This window comes from Coregonus lavaretus (assembly GCF_964263955.1).
Source record: "Coregonus lavaretus genome assembly, chromosome: 20".
Taxonomy (NCBI): domain Eukaryota; kingdom Metazoa; phylum Chordata; class Actinopteri; order Salmoniformes; family Salmonidae; genus Coregonus; species Coregonus lavaretus.
Window position 1 is genome coordinate 23,392,775 of NC_140007.1, and position 21,944 is coordinate 23,414,718.

General features: G+C 43.4%; 1 protein-coding gene across 1 annotated transcript in view; it reads left to right on the forward strand.

Annotated features, from left to right (window-relative positions):
• The window catches only part of pex14 (peroxisomal biogenesis factor 14), a 127,769-nt gene extending 113,840 nt beyond the window's left edge, over nucleotides 1–13,929 (forward strand). Inside the window, exons 8-9 of the mRNA XM_084184396.1 lie at nucleotides 5,151–5,242; nucleotides 11,376–13,929. Coding sequence (XP_084040522.1) covers nucleotides 5,151–5,242; nucleotides 11,376–11,886 — 603 coding nt within the window. The 3' untranslated portion in view covers nucleotides 11,887–13,929. The remainder of the gene's footprint in view (nucleotides 1–5,150; nucleotides 5,243–11,375) is intronic.
• Nucleotides 13,930–21,944: the final 8,015 nt, after the last annotated feature.

A 21,944-nucleotide genomic window follows, 5' to 3' on the forward strand; every position in this document is an offset into this window, starting at 1 on the left:
TTACACCTGCCTGCCCGACTAGAATCACTAGAATATGTGGACAACTACAAATACCTAGGTGTCTGGTTAGACCGTAAACTCTCCTTCCAGACTCACATTAAGCATCTCCAATCCAAAGTTAAATCTAGAATCGGCTTCCTATTTCGCAACAAAGCCTCCTTCACTCATGCTGCGAAACATGCCCTCGTAAAACTGACTATCCTACCGATCCTTGACTTCGGCGATGTCATTTACAAAATAGCCTCCAACACTCTACTCAGCAAATTGGATGTAGTCTACCACAGTGCCATCCGTTTTGTCACCAAAGCCCCATATACTACCCACCATTGTGACCTGTACGCTCTCGTTGGCTGGCCCTCACTACATATTCGTCGCCAAACCCACTTGCTCCAGGTCATCTATAAATCACTGCTAGGCAAATCCCACCTTATCTTAGCTCATTGGTCACCATAGCAACACCCACCCGTAGAATGCGCTCCAGCAGGTATATCTCACTGGTCATCCCCAAAGCCAACACCTCCTTTGGCCGCCATTCCTTCCAGTTCTCTGCTGCTAATGACTGGAACGAACTGCAAAAATCTCTGAAGCTGGAGACTCTTATCTCCCTCACTAACTTTAAGCATCAGTTGTCAGAGCAGCTTACCGATCACTGCACCTGTACACAGCCATTCTGTAATTAGCCCACCCAACTACCTCATCCCCATATTGTTATTTATTTTTGCTAATTTGCACCCCAGTATCTCTATTTGCACATCTTCTTCTGCATATCTATCACTCCAGTGTTAATACTAAATTGTAATTATTTTGCACTATGACCTATTTATTGCCTTACCTCCATAACTTACTACATTTGCACACACTGTATATAGATTTTCTGTTGTGTTAATGACTGTATGTTTTGTTTTATCCCATGTGTAACTCTGTTGTTGTTGTTGTTGTTTTTATCACACTGCTATGCTTTATCTTGGCCAGGTCGCAGTTGTAAATGAGAACTTGTTCTCAACTGGCTTACCTGGTTAAATAAAGGTTAAATAAAAATATATAAATAAATGACATCCCTGATGGCATCATCTTTTGCCATAACTCTGTTCTTGGCTTAAATGTTATCGTCCGCTTTCACAATCCACAGTTATAACCGTTAAGTTGCTAAGGGCCAAATGATTGCTTTAAAACTTGTCATGTCAAAAAAACATTGGTGAACTTAAGCGCAAGTATGAAATGTTACTTGTTCTTTATCACGCTGTCATAAATCGTTTTATGATCATCAGCCCAAAAAACTCCCTTGGAATCGAGACCATCTCAGACAATGTTTTATGTCCACAGCTTGTGAAGCACATGGGGTGTTCGTCTGTAGAATCTGGATGGCACAGGAAAACATATGCGAACGCATCTGTTTCGGCAAACGGCAGAGAAAAATATGAATCTCTCCCCTGGATGAGATTAATCAAAACCGCAGACTCATAGCTCATTTTCGAGTGAGTCTCTCTTGACCCCACGCCGCTTCCTAAACTGAGTTTAAAGGACAGTTGTATTTTTGGGTGGGAGGGAGGGAGGGTGTGGACAAAACCCTAACTGAGCCACTATGCAAACAGAACTTTGTGTGTACCATTTTTCTTTGTCCTGGCAAGCCCCAGTCCGATCCAGTCACTGTTAAGCCCACTTTAAACAATGAACTACAATATGCAGCACTGGAGAACAAGATATGTTTTTTTTTGCCAAAACACAGATTGGATTAAAAAGTGCCTGCTTCATTTGCCATGAGTGCCTTGTTGGAAGGCGGCAGTGTATAAAAAGTATATTTCACATCAAAACACCCATTAAACAAATCATAAACTCTGCTTTATAGCTATAGTGTTGATCTTAAATTTTCCGCGGAGAGACGTAGAAGCCCTGTTGTTCCCGGGCCATATGGGAAATTGGGAAATAGTTTTCAGGTCCGGAGCGTGTGATTAAGAACACATGTTGGAGCTGCCGAGCTACTTATCGTTTGCAGTTAGCGGCTTTCTGGGTTTCTCCCCTCGCTGCTCAAAGTGCGCCACTCTTGGCAATTATACCTCTCAACGCGGAAATGTGCATTTAACCCGAAACACATGCCGACTTCTGTTTCATCAGCTGCTAAGTAAACAGTTCTTATAGTTCGGAAACCGCTGAATTGCAATGTATATGGTACCCCAACACAAACTGACTGGGGATGTCATTATACAAGTGAGATTGCGCACACACACACACAAACACACATATATGATATATTTCTGCCTACAAAGCACAGAGGGCCCAGCGAAATGTACTCACTCAGTGGGTATTTACTCTATAATCATGACTTATTTTGAAAATGATCACCTAGCTACATCATACCACTACTGTTAAATGTCTCAGTGAAGAATGAATAGGCTTCAGGGTAATTCGTCTCCAATGTTAACAGGAGGGGTAGCCCCCTATTTTGGTCCCATTATCATTACAAATCTGCCAGTTAACTGTATTTGCTCCGCTGTCTCAATTCAGTGATAGTTCTCTTTATTAGTGGCTGCACATAGAAGATTAAGAAACTGCTGTTCTGTACCAGAAGAAGCACTCCGGCACTGGGAAAGTAGAATAAATAGACTGAAATCAATTGCGTCCGTGTTTTCCCTGGAAAACGCTCCTCGGGGATTTCTTTTGAAGCTAATTCTACCATAAATATACATGCATTACAAGGAAAAAGACAACACAGTCGGCTGGTGGAGTAACTGTGAATTAATTTGCCTTTAGACATTTTGAAACAAGGCTTGTTAAGATCCTATCTGTTGCTAATGGTCCGTAGGCATTTTATCTTCATTTATTTCACGCGTTGCCATCCATGGAGGAGTTGTTAGATTTTTTTTCTCTCTTTTGCTCGTAATATATTTTTCTGGAACCACTTAGTTAAGCAGCAGAAAGGGGCTGACCCCTATCACACCCAAGCAACCACTCAAGACAGATTAGGAACACAGCTATTACACCAGTTAGGAGGAAACTGTATAGCGCTTAACAGCACTGGTCATAGATCAAAGTCTCCGTTCTTAAGCCAGAGTACGCAAAGTGATTATAGGGGCAGTTATAATCATGAATAGAATTAGAAGATTCAATTATGTGCATGTAATGCTTTCTATGCTGCTATAATGCTTTCTGTACATTACATTATTATGAACATGGTGTCATGCCACACTTGACAAAGGAAGTAACCACATGGCTATTTATGAAATCACAATGTCAACATGACATAACCTTATGTTCAGTTAGTGTGGTGTATAATGCCAACTGACAAATGTCATGTTGCCATGAATAAGCATGGTTATAATGCAGGAATATGTCTGCGGACAAAACTAACGTATGGCTGCGTCAACATTCGCTGTAGTGCACTACGTAGGGAATAGGGTGCCATTTGGGTTGTATCCATAGTTTTAAGTAGGCGTCATGACTGCTGTCACGCGAAACGTTTCCCTGTTTCTTAGTTACGAGTTTTACGTCTTGGAAGTCTAGAAGAAGCCTCAGCCTGTGGAGCAATTTCATTTTTTTCTTTCCAAAGGTAAAATGAGAGAGAAGCACATTCCAACCTTATTATGTAGGGGCCTTGGGGAGACCCGGGATTAAGATGGTTCTAATGAGGTGAACCCTGAATGTCTTCACCGAGGCTCCGACCGATGCACACCCAGGACGGTTTTGGGGCTGTATATATCAAGCGTCTTCGAGTAAGAGTGCTGATTTAGGATCAGTTTTGCCTTTTAGATCACAATTCATAAGATTACATAGACAGGGGGCACCTGATCCTAGATCAGCACTCCTACTCTGAGAAGCTTGATACATACGGCCCCTGATGTGCCGTGGAAAACACAGCACCTTCCCTCCCTCCCTCTCTCCGCTGTAAATGAGTCTGATCCCTTTCAGATGTGATTCAATTAATTTCTCTTAGATTTAATTACAATCGAAAGAGACCAAGTTATCCGTCTCACCGTGATAGGGGGTCTCAGCGTCCTAACTAGCTGCCTCTAGTGAGTCTGGAGTTCTTTATCCTGCTTTCCCCACTTTGTTCTTCTCCTCTGGTCCCATCCATATACCTCCCTTTTCCCCTTCAGAAACAAAAAGGATAGGGGTGCAGGTGTGGTCAGTTAGACTACCAAGGGTCCAATAGCACCTGCTTGTCCAGGTGAATATGGGCTGGTTTTAAGAGTATTTTCCCAGTTGAGGAGTGACGTGTTCATTACAAATGTGTATTTGTCTTTAACCGAATGTGGATTTTCACTAAGACAGTGATAGATAAAAGCAATTTGGTTCACGCTGGCTATTGCAGGTGCATAGAAGGACAACTGTCATAGAAAAAATCAAAATTGACGCTATTGGCTACATGTTCACATATTTTGTCTTTCTTCTGACGAATGACTTCATACGTCTGCTTGGAACAGAAATAAAACTTTTTTTAAATTATTTGCCATTCAAATATTGCCAGAGGCCACTACAATTAGCCGTCATTCCCTATCGCAATTCACGCCATGCCAGCCTGTGTGTGATAACACTCACCTTTGATAAAAGAAGAAAAATAGCTGTCAACTTATGGTTGCCTTATGAATGCCCCTATTGTTCAGGATAAGGTTCATTATCCAAAACTGCCGTCCTGCCCTAATCCCTTTTTGGAAATATGGAAAACTATGTAAAAATTGGAATGATCCACAGAAGTGAAACCCAATTTTTTTCTGCACTACTTTTGACCAGGGCCCAGAATAGTGCACAATAGGGTGCCATTTGGGTAATACCACTACCTTTTTGCGAAGATCCTGTCTACAAAGATTAACTCTAGTCTAGAGGCTTGTTGTTTACCCCCCCACGACTCTCCCGTCACATGGGGACTTGTATGTAGACTCACAGGCTGTTGTGATATGATTACACACCAGCTCGTGTGGCTTTCGGCATTTTCTCTGTTTGTTTACATCGCTGCCCTCTCAACCATTCTCTCATTTGAAAATGTTATCCTGTTAGGCCGCATGAACACATGAAGATCACAGAGATGTAGCAACATGCTTGACGAAAGTAGCTTTCTGTCCTCTTTAGTGTTAGTTATGGACCTAGACTGTACTGTAACCTAGCATGCTTCCTGACCCATGGTATGTGACAGTTTATCTTCCCTCTTCTTCCAATAGGCATCCTCTTCAACCAACCGCATCCTGGATACCCAGACCATCGGCGATCTGAAAGCTGAAATAGTGTCATTGAAGGGCTTGCTTCTCGGCAGGTAATGGCTCAAACACTGCAGTTTCGTCTGAAATGGCACCCTATCCCCTATCTAGTGCACTACTGGCGAAAGGTAGTGCACTATATAGGGAATAGTTATCGAAGCTCATCATACTACCTTCCTCTGCAGCGCCTTCAGCTCTACCCCGTTTGGCGCTGTCTGTCTGTCACAGCATGAAAAATGGATTCTGTTTTGTAATAGTCATTAGCATGCATGATTATGTACTCAGTGCTACTAATGAGGCTCAAAGCAACAGTTTACGTCGAAAAAATCAGCCAGATGAAAATTGCCTCGAACTGTCAGGTTGTACATGTTTTGTTTTCCTGTGTACATCCTAATAAGCTTTTAAGTATTTTGTTTCACTCTCCTTTGCCTGACTTTCACAATAAGTTTTGCGTAAGGGGTTAATCAGCGAAGAAAAATACAGAAGCACCATCTGTCGCCAAACTTGTTCTCTCTCTTTCCCTATTTTCAAATGACCTGAAAAGGCAGTAAACATTTTGTAGTCCTTTAGTGCAGATCCCTTTTAAGGCGTAACCGTTTATTTTTGATCTTGAAAGAATTAATTAATATAATTTAATATCTTGGCCCATCTTTAGCAGGTGTGGAGAACATCTGGCTGTGGAAAAAAGCACTATCTATTTTTCTCTTTTATTTATATATATATACAGTGGGGAGAACAAGTATTTGATACACTGCCGATTTTGCAGGTTTTCCTACGTACAAAGCATGTAGAGGTTTGTAATTTTTATCATAGGTACACTTCAACTGTGAGAGACGGAATCTAAAACAAAAATCCAGAAAATCACATTGTATGATTTTTAAGTAATTAATTTGCATTTTATTGCATGACATAAGTATTTGATACATCAGAAAGCAGAACTTAATATTTGGTACAGAAACCTTTGTTTGCAATTACAGAGATCATACGTTTCCTGTAGGTCTTGACCAGGTTTGCACACACTGCAGCAGGGATTTTGGCCCACTCCTCCATACAGACCTTCTCCAGATCCTTCAGGTTTCGGGGCTGTCACTGGGCAATACGGATTTTCAGCTCCCTCCAAAGATGTTCTATTGGGTTCAGGTCTGGAGACTGGCTAGGCCACTCCAGGACCTTGAGATGCTTCTTACGGAGCCACTCCTTAGTTGCCCTGGCTGTGTGTTTCGGGTCGTTGTCATGCTGGAAGACCCAGCAACGACCCATCTTCAATGCTCTTACTGAGGGAAGGAGGTTGTCGGCCAAGATCTCGCGATACATGGCCCCATCCATCCTCTCCTCAATACGGTGCAGTCGTCCTGTCCCCTTTGCAGAAAAGCATCCCCAAAGAATGATGTTTCCACCTCCATGCTTCACGGTTGGGATGGTGTTCTTGGGGTTGTACTCATCCTTCTTCTTCCTCCAAACACGGCGAGTGGAGTTTAGACCAAAAAGCTCTATTTTTGTCTCATCAGACCACATGACCTTCTCCCATTCCTCCTCTGGATCATCCAGATGGTCATTGGCAAACTTCAGACGGGCCTGGACATGTGCTGGCTTGAGCAGGGGGACCTTGCGTGATCTGCAGGATTTTAATCCATGACGGCGTAGTGTGTTACTAATGGTTTTCTTTGAGACTGTGGTCCCAGCTCTCTTCAGGTCATTGACCAGGTCCTGCCGTGTAGTTCTGGGCTGATCCCTCACCTTCCTCATGGTCATTGATGCCCCACGAGGTGAGATCTTGCATGGAGTCCCAGACCGAGGGTGATTGACCGTCATCTTGAACTTCTTCCATTTTCTAATAATTGCGCCAACAGTTGTTGCCTTCTCACCAAGCTGTTTGCCTATTGTCCTGTAGCCCATCCCAGCCTTGTGCAGGTCTACAATTTTATCCCTGATGTCCTTACACAGCTCTCTGGTCTTGGCCATTGTGGAGAGGTTGGAGTCTGTTTGATTGAGTGTGTGGACAGGTGTCTTTTATACAGGTAACGAGTTCAAACAGGTGCAGTTAATACAGGTAATGAGTGGCTTCTTAAAGAAAAACTAACAGGTCTGTGAGAGCCGGAATTCTTATTGGTTGGTAGGTGATCAAATACTTATGTCATGCAATAAAATGTGATTTTCTGGATTTTTGTTTTAGATTCCGTCTCTCACAGTTGAAGTGTACCTATGATAAAAATTACAGACCTCTACATGCTTTGTAAGTAGAAAAACCAGCAAAATCGGCAGTGTATCAAATACTTGTTCTCCCCACTGTGTGTGTGTATATATATATATATATACACACAATGCATTCGGAAAGTATTCTAAAATGGACTAAATAGTTGTTTTTCCCCTCATCAATCAACACACAATACCCCATAATGACAAAGCAAAAACAGTTTTTTTGAAATTTTGCATAAAAATAAAAAACGGAAATATCACATTTACATAAGTATTCAGACCCTTTACTCTGTACTTTGTTGTGGTCCTCTGTAGCTCAGCTGGTAGAGCACGGCGCTTGTAACGCCAAGGTAGTGGGTTCGATCCCCGGGACCACCCATACACAAAAATGAATGCATGCACGACTGTAAGTCGCTTTGGATAAAAGCGTCTGCTAAATGGCATATTATTATATTATTATTATAAGCACCTTTGGCAGTGATTACAGCCTTGAGTCTTGAGGGGTATGACACTATAAGCTTGGCACACCTGTATTTGGGTAGTTTCTCTTCTTCTTCTCTGCAGATCCTCTCAAGCTCTGTCAGGTTGGATGGGGAGCGTCGCTGCACAGCTGTTTTCAGGTCTCTCCAGTGATGATTGATCGGGTTCAAGTCCGGGCTCTGGCTAGGCCACTCAAGGACATTCAGACACTTGTCCCGATGCCACTCCTGCGTTGTCTTGGCTGTGTGCTTAGCGTCGTTGTCTTGTTGGAAGGTGAAACTTCGCCCCAGTCTGAGGTCCTGTGTGCTCTGGAGCAGGTTTTCATCAAGGATCTCTCTGTACTTTTCTCCATTCATCTTTCCCTCGATCCTGACTAGTCTCCCAGTCCATGCCGCTGAAAAACATCCCCACAGCATGATGCTGCCACCACCATGCTTCAACGTAGGGATCGTGCCAGGTTTCCTTCAGACGTGACGCTTGGCATTCAGGCCAAAGAGTTCAATCTTGGTTTCATCAGACCAGATAATCTTGTTTCTCATGGTCTGAGAGTCCTTTGGGTGCCTTTTGGCAAACTCCAAGCGGGCTGTCAGGTGCCTTTTACTGAGGAGTGGCTTCTGTCTGGCACTCTACCATAAAGGCCTGATTGGTGGAGTACTGCAGAGATGCTTGGCCTTCTGGAAGGTTCTCCCATCTCCACAGATGAACTCTGGAGCTCTGTCAGAGTGACCATTGGGTTCTTGGTCACCTCCCTGACCAAGGCCCTTCTCCCCGGATTGCTCAGTTTGGCCAGGCGGCCAGCTCTAGGAAGAGTCTTGGTGGTTCCAAACTTCTTCCATATAAGAATGATGGAAGCCACTGTGTTCTTGGGGACCTTCAATGCTGCAGACATTTTTTGGTACCCTTCCCCAGATCTGTGCCTCAACACAATCTTGTCTCGGAGCACTACGGACAATTCCTTCGACCTCATGGCTTGGTTTTTGCTCTGACATGCACTGTCAACTGTGGGACCTTATATAGACAGGTGTGTGCCTTTCCAAATCATGTCCAATCAATTGAATTTACCACAGGTGGACTCCAATCAAGTTGTAGAAACATCTCAAGGATGATCAATGGAAACAGGATGCACCTGAGCTCAATTTTGAGTCTCATAGCAAAGGGTCTGAATACTTACGTAAATAAGGTATTTCTGTTTTTAATTTTTAATACATTTGCGAACATTTCTAAAAACCTGTTTTTGCTTTGTCATTATGGGATATTGTGTGTAGATTGATGAGGAAAACAATTTAATCCATTTTAGAACAAGGCTGTAACGTAACAAAATGTGGAAAAAGTCAAGGGGTCTGAATACTTTCCGAATGCACTGTATATATTTATTACTATTATTGTTGACAGTACATCGGGGAATGTAGAGAAAGAGACAGATAGAAGGGGCATAGACAGAGGTTGGCCAAGACAGGACTCGAACCCCCGTACGCCAGGGGGCATATGTCAGGGAGCGTACAACGCTACACAAGACTCCACCACCTATTTGTCTCTCTTCTTGTGATTATGAGTATGATAATGCAGTAACACTTTACTGTAGGTGTCCTATGTATGCATTCATTAAGCCTTTATAACAGCTACATAGGCCTAACACATAACATTCGTAATTAGCACGTCATAAGCATGCATGCATACTAACACAGTAGGCCTTCACACAGTGAATCTCTTTGTATATGGGCGCCTGGCCTGATTAGGGTGACGTCTTAACCCTTGACTTGACTGGCACTGTATATGAAGGAATTGATACATAGAGGGCATAATACCATTATCAAATCACAAATATATATTGTAAGTTTAAAAAATGCATATGTAGAATAATAGTGAAGACATCAAATCTATGAAATAACACATATGGATTCATGTAGTAACCAAAAAAGTGTTAAACAAATCACAATATATTTTATATTTGAGATTCTTCAAATAGTCACCCTTAGCCTTGATGACAGCTTTGCACACTCTTGGCATTCTCTCAACCAGCTTCATGAGGTAGTCACCTGGAATGCATTTCAATTAACAGGTGTACCTTCTTAAAAGTTAATTTGTGGAATTTATTTCCTTCTTAATGTGTTTGAGCAAATCAGTTGTGTTGTGACAAGGTAGGGGGGTTAATACAGGAGATAGCCCTATTTGGTAAAAGACCAAGTCCATATTATGGCAAGAACAGCTCAAATAAGCAAAGAGAAACGACAGTCCATCATTACTTTAAGACATGAAGGTCAGTCAATACGGAATATTTCAAGAACTTTGAAAGTATTTTCAAGTGCAGTCGCAAAAACCATCAAGCGCTATGATGAAACTGGCTCTCATGAGGACCGTCACAGGAATGGAAGACCCAGAGTTACCTCTGCTGCAGGGGATAAGTTAATTAGCGTTACCAGCCTCAGAAATTGCAGCCCAAATAAATGCTTCACAGAGTTCAAGTAACAGACACATCTCAACAATAACTGTTCAGAGGGGACTGTGTGAATCAGGCCTTAATGGTCGATTTGCTGCAAAGAAACTACTACTAAAGGACACCAATAACAAGAAGAGACCGGCTTTGGCCAAGAAACACGAGCAATGGACATTATACCGGTGGAAATGTGTCTGGAGTACAAATTGGAGATTTTTGGTTCCAACCGCCGTGTCTTTGTGAGACGCGGTGTGGGTGAACGGATGATCTCCGCATGTGTATTTCCCACCGTAAAGCATGGAGGAGGAGGTGTTATGGTGTGGGGGTGCTTTGCTGGTCACACTGCCTGTGATTTATTTAGAATTCAAGGCACACTTAACCAGCATGGCTACCACAGCATTCTACAGCGATACGCCATCCCATCTGGTTTGGGCTTAGTGGGACTATCATTTGTTTTTCAACAGGACAATGACCCAACACACCTCCAGGCTGGGTAAGAGCTATTTTACCAAGGAGGAGAGTGATGGAGTCCTGCATCAGATGACCTGGCCTCCACAATCCCCCGACCTCAACCCAATTGAGATGGTTTGGGATCAGTCGGACCGCAGAGTGAAGGAAAAGCAGCCAACAAGTGCTCAGCATATGTGGGAACTCCTTTAAGACTGATGGAAAAGCATTCCAGGTGAAGCTGGTTGAGAGAATGCCAAGAGTGTGCAAGGCTGTCATCAAGGCAAAGGGTGGCTATTTGAAGAATCTCAAATATAAAATATATTTTTGATTTGTTTAACACTTTTTTTGGTTACTACATGATTCCATATGTGTTATTTAATAGTTTTGATGTCTCCACTATTATTCTACAATGTAGAAAATAGTAAAAATAAAGAAAAAAACTTGAATGAGTAGTTGTGTCCAAACTTTTGCCTGTACTGTATAAAAATATATGTTCCCACTATGGGAAACAGTGATCATTCCACTATTTTGATTTTCAGTGTACACGTTTTTGATTGTGATGACAACGTTTTGATTTGGATGACATGATGTGTGTTGAACAAATTTCCCCGCCTTCTATCCCTCTCCAGGAGGCAGTTCCCCGCATCGCCATCCGTCCCAAAGATTCCCTCCTGGCAGATGCCCCTGAAGCCGGCCACCATCTCCACCAGCTCTCCTTCCATCAACCACACCAACAGCAGCAGCGACATCTCCCCCGTCAGCAACGAGTCGGCTTCCTCCTCCCCCATCAAAGATGGCCGCCACAGCCCCCAAGACCCCCTGGGAGGTCCCGACGGAGCCCACGGCCTCAACGGAGAGAACGGCGTGGGGCTGGGAGGAGGAGCCACACTGCCCCCCCTGGACCTTAAGGATCAGGTCCGCATGGAGGTGCAGGGCGAGGAGGAGAAGAAAGAGGAGGATGTGAAGGAGGAAAAGGAAGAAGAGGAGGAGGAGGAGGATGACGACGTGATCCATGTGGATGAGGAAGAGCATCTGAGCGTGCCAGCGGAGGATCGTCGAGGGGGGGACGGACAGATCAACGAACAGGTGGACAAGCTGAGGAGGCCCGAAGGGGCCAGCAACGAGAGCGAGGTGGATTAGACCAGACCGTGAGCACAAAGCACAACAAAAACCCTTTTTCCTTATGGTTCTCATTATATTTTAAGGTCCTGTTTCACTCTGGTCCCGTTTGACCATCCTTTCTGTAACTGTACTGTTTTCCCTCTGTTATATAGTGAACAATCTAAATCATGAGCAAAGGTTTAAGAAACACAGCAAAAAAAAAGATTAATATTGGTGTGTCTGGCCCTTGTAGGCACCTGGCTTACATCAATTTACTTTTCATCATTCAAAGAAAACGATTGCATGCCTGGGAAAGTAACGTGGAGTTTCAGCAGGATGGGGGGAAAAAAGCAATATTCAATACAAATTACTATCAAAACTTATTTGCAATCCTGCTTTTTCTTATTCCTTGTGTGGCACTCGGTACTGTCAATTTTTATGACTGACTATAATCACCTGGTGTAGTGAGCTTGGTTCCCAATGTGATATGGCATCTGAGGTCATTTGAAGAATCATTTGAGGTTCTGTCCCTAATGGCATCCTATTCCCTATGTAGGCTGTGTCCCAAATGGCACCCTATTTCCCTATGTTTTGAACTCTGGTCGAAAGTATTTTACTATATAGGGAATAGGTTGCCATTTGGTACTCAGCCTGAGTAACCTGTACTCAGCCTGAGTAACCTGTTCTGGACTCCAAAGAAATCGTATGCTCCCCTATATTCTTCAGTTCTATGTCAGGAGTCAGACGGCTTGTTCCTCTGTACTCGTCTCAAAGTCACCCTGAGATCACGGAAAGCATTACTGGGGCTTCGTCTGAAATGGAATGCTATTCCCTATACGATTCACTACTTTTGACCAATTGTATTGCACTATAAAGGGAATAGGGTGCCATTTCAGACACTGCCTGTCAACAGAGCCAAGGGAGAGGACAAGCAGCGTTAGGCTAGGGCTGCGTTTAGGATCTTTCATGTGTCCCCTCGCATTGGTGTCAGTCTGTCAATAATTCAGAAAGGCCAGGAGGTGGCATTTGGGCTGAAATAAAAGCCTTGAAATTTGATATTGGAACGCGATGACGGGTTTTGTTCCACAAGCGTTCAAGAGCGCTCAAAGGAAGGGAAGATAAATGTGTTTTTTTACCTCTTTCTAAAGGGGCTGCCTCGTGCATGGTGTCTCTCTGTATGTGGTGAGAGAGATCCCAGCCTACCTCTTCAGCTGCATCTCAGTCTCCAGCAGGGCTAGCTGATTTGGTTTATGAAGTATGTTAATAATCAAATGATCAACAAATAACAGATGTATTAGTTCATGCAGCTTGAAATGTCAAGGAGGCTAAAAGCGGAAATCTAATCGTGAAAGCCCTGTTGTATTATATTATATTTCATGACAAACCCTCCGGTCCAAATTATATAGGCCTCCTACAGTGAGTAATCTTTTACGCTAAAACGGCGCCAATATTTTGTAATTAAACCGTATAAAACAATGGATGTCGCCATGGATGTTGTGGCAGGTGGGAATCAGGCTCTGAAAGCAGAGGTGGGGGCAGGAGGGGGAACTGAAAGTAATGTATGAATACTTACCTTATTAAATTACTCACTCGCAAGCTGATGAGAGAGAAAAAAGGTCCACGAGTGAAAATGAGGGTATCAGCTCTCTTGTGGTATTTTAACTTGCATCAAAGGGCCTTCAAAGTAACACAATAACGGTAGAGGTAGGTGAACCTTTCTAAGTGGCACCAGTCATGTTCAGCAAACGCCCAGAGACCTGTGTCTATTAAAATAGAAGTAACAAGGTAAAGAATCTGAAGTATAATACTTTCATGAGAGATTTTTTTGTTTGCTATTGTATTTTACTTGATCTGACATTCTGATCTATGAATTTGTCTGCGAATGAAGACCACTGGCTGATAATGTGGCAGAATTGCTCAAATGAGAGGTCCCCAAGTGTCACTCATGCCTTTTAAACTACTGTAGTTTCACTGACTGGTCCTCTATGTATAAAATGTACCCAGCTTATAATTGTGACTGTATGAACTTCTGATATCAAACAAATGTATATTATTGTAATAAATTTGGTTTATCTCAAGTTATTTTGATTGCCACTTTTCTTAATTGAATCAATTAGGCCGTGATTCAATCCAAAACTGTGGTGTAGGGGTGTGTAACGGTACACATATTCGTACCAAACCGTTGACCTCGGTTTGGTCCGCACTGTGAACCCGAATGAATACATTATTTTTTTAATTACAAAATAAAAACCCTAGGCCAATAGGCTATGCCTACACTGCGTTGTATGTCTATGCCTCTTGAGTAAATCTGTGCTGAAAAAAAAACAATTTCGGGCTATTCCGTTAAAACAACTTGAGTTTATGTGCACGTTGTAATCAAAATTCTAATCTTAATTGCCACATTTCAAACTGTCGTTTTGTGAGGCGCAGCCGGGAACTAGTTCTGTACGATCATGGCAAGTGGTGGGGTCGATCAAACAGAATTGGAGGATCCTCAATCATCGTTTAAATCTCCAGTTTAGGAACATTTTGGCATCCCAGTAGATTACAACGGCGATGGACAGAGAGTTATGGATAAAACGTTAACAGTATGTCGCAACTCTCAACGAAAATAGCCTATGCAGCTGCCAACACCTCAAATATGTTGACACATTTACGCCAACATCACCCCAGTATACTGGACCATGACGGAAACGCAAAGAAACACAACATCGTCTCCCCTCTGCATTCAAGCAGCCCTTTGCAGCTGATTCTGACCGGGCCAAATAAATTACAAGACCGATAGGTAGGCTATGTTTATATATTTTACAGTCTTTGTTTAATAGCCGCGGATATGTGCCCATTCTCGGTGGTTGAGAATAGGGGGTGTCGGCACCTCGTGGAAGTGCTCAAGACATGTTATAAACTTCCCTTTTGCACCAATTTCAGCAAACCGGTAGTACCCGCTCTATATAAGCAAACCAAAGCTGAGGTTTGCAATGAATTGGCCAATGCACCCTGTGTTATGCTTACTTAACAGTGACAGCCCATCACGTTACCCCGGAGTGGGAGATGTACCATGCTACAGACAAGCCCCCTTTATGAGTCACAAGTGCGCATCTGGCACTGAAGGAGGCAGTGTCATGGTGCGTTTGTAACCAAGTGTGAATTTACCATATGACTTGGAAAATCCAGTTGAACGATCATCCTAAGAACCCACTTCTCCCACATGGTGACCTCTGACGTCACCTACTAAGGAAATGGCCTCTATAACAGCATTTTCGGCAGTTAAATGCAACAACAGTTAAAAAATAAATAAAAAGCATATTAATGTGTTTTTTTAACTCAAATTTGTTTACAAGTGTGATAGCTGTACTTTTAGTTTATGGTTGATGCAGCTTGTTGGCCATTAGCCAATCGGTGTTTCTCAATGAGTTCAAATCACATGAATGCATCCAACTTTACGACTTCACAACTGGTAATTTCCCACCTCCCACATGGTTACAAACGCAGCATCAGAGTGGAAACTTGAGAGGCCCTACATAACAATCTTGCCACAACAGACAATACCAGGATCATTGTGAATGCTGAACATTGTGAATGGCATTTAATTTTCCCACTGTACCGAAACCAAACAGTGACCACAAAACCGCAATACATACCGAACCGTGGGTTTGGTGAACCGTTACACCCCTACACCTTTGTCATATAAAAGGTCATTTCCATTTGATCTGACATCTGTGAACGAGTTTAAAAGCCGAATTGTCTACAATGGCGATCAAATTGAATCCCGGCCCCAGTCGTTTGTATTTTTAACAAAGACATTGCTACATTAATTCAAACAAACATGTTATAATGTTTTTTGTATGTTTTTCTGCTGCTCATTAAGAAAAATACAATTTTGGTCTTGGGGGTGTGTGGTTCGATGTGGGTGTGTTATGTTTGCATTTCGTACCCTGGCAGTTACTGTTGTTTGACCCTCTTGAATCACTGTAGCAACAACATAGCCACTACCACTTCCTCAAAATAGTCAGAATTAAGATAAATCAAGAAATCTGTAATTAAATGATACAAGGGGATGCGTGAGATAACAAGCAGCATTAGTTCCAGTTCTTTGGACAAATCACAATTTCGCAGGTGTTAGCATCTTTCGATTTTCGAAAGGGAAGTGGACATTTGACCCATAGACTTGCCCGTAAATTGCAAAGAGAGAGGGTGGAACTCTTGGTTCCGGTTCCAGTCCTTGTTCTATCTCTTCTCTTAACACGTATGGACCCAGAACTTAATCGAGTGTCTGACCAATTACGCAAGACTTTAGTTCTGGGTTAACCGAGATTAGTGCACTGCCGACAGTATCGAGGCAGATGGTTCTGGTTGTGCTTAGGACTGATTTTGAGAACATGTCTACAACTTCATCATCAGCAAGCTGTCAAACTATTGTAAATAAAGCACAATCAGTGCAGCTGTTTCATCTCATGTTAGTGGGCAAGTTGGCATGATTGTAATCCAAACCCAACCCTTATATAAGTCGTGACGACCTCAGTTACACAAATCTCACAAAACTCAGTTTTGGAAGATACTGACTTTATGACCAAAATTATCCTACTTACAATTTTCAGTCAATTTTGGCACTGGAATACATGTTTCTGAGTCATATCGATACCACATAGGCCATTTTGCGTTCAGTTCCTCTAGGCTCGGTGGGAATTTCTATATGTAAAGGTCTATTTTTATTGTGTAGCTGTGGTAACAGCATATACATTGATCCCAGTATTGAATAGCCCTTGCTGTGTGTGTTTTGTGTGTGTGTTTCAGGTAGGGATTCAATACAAAGCGTTTCGTAGAGCAGCACACTATAACAGACTTTTAAAAGTAATTTACGCTTGAGACAAAATGCGCAGACTACCGTGAATGCAGTCTCTGCGAACGTCAGGGAAAATGCCTTTAAAAAGCGCATTGTCAGCTGTCTAGTGCGCTGCTCTATAACACGCCTTGGATTGAATCCTGGCAATTCTGAGTGGTGTTTTAGTCTGTTTACAATGCAGCACATAAAATGTATCACTCCTAATCAGCACTTTGCCTAGTATTTTCTATTTGATCTCCAGAATTATTAATAAACTGACTCTCCCAACAACAACAAAAACGTTATTAAAAAAAGGCCCATTCCTCTGTACTAAAAGGTGATACGAATATTCCAGTGCATTATCACGTTTATGAATTTAATTTGTCAAGGTCCGAATGATCAATAGCGTTTCACATATTGATGAGGTGAAACTTCTTGGAGGCTCGATACGGCATCCCTTTGTAATCCATTAACCTCTCCCTGGAGTTCAGGCCAACCTTAGATTTATAGAGGCCTACTGTAATAAATGCACTTGTACGTCATTTAGTGTCTTATGGGACCTGCAGTGCATTGCTGGCCCAGAAAGCCCTCGTCTATCCTGGGCTGCATCCCAAATGGCACCATATTCCCTACATATTGCACTACTTTTGGCCAAGTCCCATAGACTCTGCAGGGAATAGGGTGCCATTTGGGACATAGCCCTCATCTATCCTAATCTTCATTTCTCATCTCCATCTGAAGGGGACATCGGCCCGTCCGTCAGCCGCCACACTCAAGCCCAGTTTGCATCTAATTTCAAAACGAGTTAATTTCCAGCACCAAATAAAGCGAACAACTGTGAAGGGTCTAGAATACCCAAACAAACAGACACATTAGCGTTCCAGATTTAGGAATTCCGAATTTGTTGTCCAAGCAGCACCTTGGTTTTGACACTGGTTGGCACCCGGTTAGAAGACTTAACCTCATCAATCTTGCTGCTAAACGGACAGCACTCAATAGGATAGTGCATCGACGCGCCTCTGAACTCCATTGTTCAGCAGGTTAGAGGGCTGAGTGTCTCCGAGGATCAATGCGAGGGTTGTTAGCCCTTACCAGCCTGGTCTGTGAGGGGGCTACTGTAGCCCTGCCTGCCACACACACGCACTGACAGACACACACACACACACACACACACACACACACACACACACACACACACACACACACTGCTTGTGGAGGCTCTTTGCTGAAGTGCTGGTGGATGACTGTCTCTAATGGCTGATTCAGGACCAGGTCTGTTTTCTAATCCTACTGACTGAGGCTAGGATTCGATCGGCTGAACTGATATCAGGCCAGGGGCAACATCAGCCTGGAGGAATCTTGACACCATCCACCTCTGGCTACCATACATACACTACATGACCAAAAGTATGTGGACGCCTGCATCTCATTCCAAAATCATGGGCATTTATATGGAGTTGGTCCCCCCTTCACTGCTATAACAGCCTCCACTCTTCTGGGAAGGCTTTCCACTAGATGTTGGACCATTGCTGCGGGGACTTGCTTCCATTCAGCCACGAGCATTAGTGAGGTCGGGCACTGATGCTGGCTCGCAGTCGGTGTTCCAATACATCCCAAAGGTGTTCGATGGGGTTAAGGTCAGGGCTCTGTGCAGGCCAGTCAAGTTATTCCACACTGATCTCGACAAACCATTTCCGTATGGACCTCGCTTTCTGCACGGCATTGTCATGCTGATACAGGAAAGGACCTTCCCCAAACTGTTGCCACAAAGTTGAAAGCACAGAATCGTCTAGAATGTCATTGTATGATGTAACATTAAGATTTACTAAGCGGTCTAGCCCAAACTAAGCGGTCTAGCCCAAACCATGAAATATTCCTCCTCCATTAAACTTTACAGTTGGCACTATGCATTCGGGCAGGTAGCGTTCTCCTGGCATCCGCCAAAACCAGATTTGTCCATCAGATTGCCAGATGGTCACTCCAGAGAACATGTTTCCACTGCTCCAGAGTCCAATGGAGGTGAGCTTTGCACCACTCCAGCCGACGCTTGGCATTGCGCACGGTGATCTTAGGCTTGTGTGCGGCTGCTCGGCCATGGAAACCCATTTCATGAATCTCTCGATTAACAGTTGTTGTGCTGACGTTGCTTCCAGGAGCTCGGTAGTGAGTGTTGCAACCGAGGACAGACGATTTTTACATGCTATGCGCTTCAGCACTCGGCGGTCCCGTTCTGTGAGCTTGTGTGGCCTACCACTTCGCTGCTGAGCCGTTGTTGCTCCTAGATGTTTCCACTTCACAATAACAGCACTTACAGTTGACCGGGGCAGCTCTAGCAGGGCAGACATTTGATGAACTGACTTGTTGGAAAGGTGGCATCCTATGACATTGCCACTTTGAAAGTCATTGAGCTCTTCAGTAAGGCCATTCTACTGCCAGTGTTTGTCTATGGAGATTGCCTGGCTGTGTGCTCGATTTTATACACTTGTCAGCAGTTAGTGTGGCTGAAATAGCTGAATCCACTAATTTGAAGGGGTGTCCACATACTTTTGTTTATATTATGTATCTACCACAGCAGGTCTGTGTTCATTAGGCACCAAACGGAAGAAAAAGGACTGAAACAGGGCGGGACTTTGTCGAAGTTAAGAAACATAAGCGCTCATTTTCATTTTCCGTTGCAATACGTTTTGCTAAGGTGTGGTCTAATGAATATAACCCTGGTGCAAGTGAAGTGCCCTAAAACGCTTTGCATCGGAAAGGTCACAGACAATGCAGACCAGTGGTGTGATGGTGGAATACTCTTCCTCTTCCCTCTGAGATAAGATGTATGTGGATTGCAGCATCAAGAGGGTGGAATTGGAACTCTTTGATGTTGACACTTATGTGGGACTAGGCCCTTCTCATCACCGGGTAGCTTCTCTCTCCTCTGGGAAGATCCTCTTACACCCGGGAAATCCGTGTTTGGGTAGATTGTATCGTAATCTGCAGGGCACGCTGAGGTTATTATTCAAAATATGAGATCAGGCACTATGCTGCTTTCTCTGGGAAAGGATAACTTTAGAAACAAGGTCTGCTCTCTTTTATAGTCCTTATTAATGGGGTCATTCTCAATATTAGGAAGGTGTTCCTAATGTTTTGTACGCTCAGTGTAGATTCTACAAGTTTCTGGAACTCTATTTACCCTTTGCTTTGCTTTATCTTGGCCAGGTCGCAGTTGTAAATGAGAACTTGTTCTCAACTGGTTTACCTGGTTAAATAAAGGTGAAATAAATAAAATAAAATAAAACCCTGTTTACACTTTATTTGGATAGTCCGTATTTTCCATCTGTAGATGCTCTACAGAGGGTCATACTATCAAGAAACAATCTAAGCAACTGCTTACTAAGGGTTAGAATTAGAGTAAGGGTTAAGGTTAGGGCTCCCGAGTGGCGCAGCGGTCTAAGGCACTGCATCTCAGTGCTTGAGGCGTCACTACAGACCCCCTGGTTCGATTCCAGGCTGTATCACAACCGGCCGTGATTGGGAGTCCCATAGGGCGGCGCACAATTGACCCAGCGTCGTCCAGGTTTGGCCGGTGTAGGCCGTCATTGTAAATACAGTGAGGGAAAAAAGTATTTGATCCCCTGCTGATTTTGTACGTTTGCCCACTGACAAAGACATGATCAGTCTATAATTTTTATGGTAGGTTTATTTGAACAGTGAGACAGAATAACAACAAAATAATCCAGAAAAACGCATGTCAAAAATGTTATCAATTGATTTGCATTTTAATGAGGGAAATAAGTATTTGACCCCTCTGCAAAACATGACTTAGTACTTGGTGGCAAAACCCTCGTTGGCAATCACAGAGGTCAGAAGTTTATTGTAGTTGGCCACCAGGTTTGCACACATCTCAGGAGGAATTTTGCTCCACTCCTCTTTGCAGATCTTCTCCAAGTCATTAAGGTTTCGAGGCTGACGTTTGGCAACTCGAACCTTCAGCTCCCTCCACAGATTTTCTATGGGATTAAGGTCTGGAGACTGGCTAGGCCACTCCAGGACCTTAATGTGCTTCTTCTTGAGCCACTCCTTTGTTGCCTTGGCCGTGTGTTTTGGGTCATTGTCATGCTGGAATACCCATCAACGACTCATTTTCAATGCCCTGGCTGAGGGAAGGACGTTTTCACCCATGATTTGACGGTACATGGCCCCGTCCATCGTCCCTTTGATGCGGTGAAGTTGTCCTGTCCCCTTAGCAGAAAAACACCCCCAAAGCATAATGTTTCCACCTCCATGTTTGACGGTGGGGATGGTGTTCTTGGGGTCATAGGCAGCATTCCTCCTCCAAACACGGCGAGTTGAGTTGATGCCAAAGAGCTCGATTTTGGTCTCATCTGACCGCAACACTTACACCCAGTTCTCCTCTGAATCATTCAGATGTTCATTGGCAAACTTCAGACGGGCCTGTATATGTGCTTTCTTGAGCAGGGGGACCTTGCGGGTGCTGCAGGATTTCAGTCCTTCACGGCGTAGTGTGTTACCAATTGTTTTCTTGGTGACTATGGTCCCAGCTGCCTTGATATCATTGACAAGATCCTCCCGTGTAGTTCTGGGCTGATTCCTCACCGTCCTCAAGATCATTGCAACTCCACGAGGTGAGATCTTGCATGGAGCCCCAGGCCGAGGGAGATTGACAGTTAATTTGTGTTTCTTCCATTTGCGAATAATCGCACCAACTGTTGTCACCTTCTCACCAAGCTGCTTGGCGATGGTCTTGTAGCCCATTCCAGCCTTGTGTAGGTCTACAATCTTTTCCCTGACATCCTTGGAGAGCTCTTTGGTCTTGGCCATGGTGGAGAGTTTGGAATCTGATTGATTGATTGCTTCTGTGGACAGGTGTCTTTTATACAGGTAACGAGCGGAGATTAGGAGCACTCCCTTTAAGAGTGTGCTCCTAATCTCAGCTCGTTACCAGTATAAAAGACACGTGGGAGCCAGAAATCTTTCTGATTGAGAGGGGGTCAAATACTTATTTTTGACATGCGTTTTTCAGTTTTTTGTTGTTATTCTGTCTCTCACTGTTAAAATAAACCTAACATTAAAATTACAGACTGATAATTTCTTTGTCAGTGGGCAAATGTACAAAATCAGCAGGGGATCAAATACTTTTTTCCCTCACTGTAAGAATTTGTTCTTAACTGACTTGCCTAGTTAAATAAAGGTTAAATAAAAAAATAAAAAAAATAGGGCTAGGGTTTAGGTTAAGGTTAGAGTTAGGGTTAGTAGATAGTTAGATGAA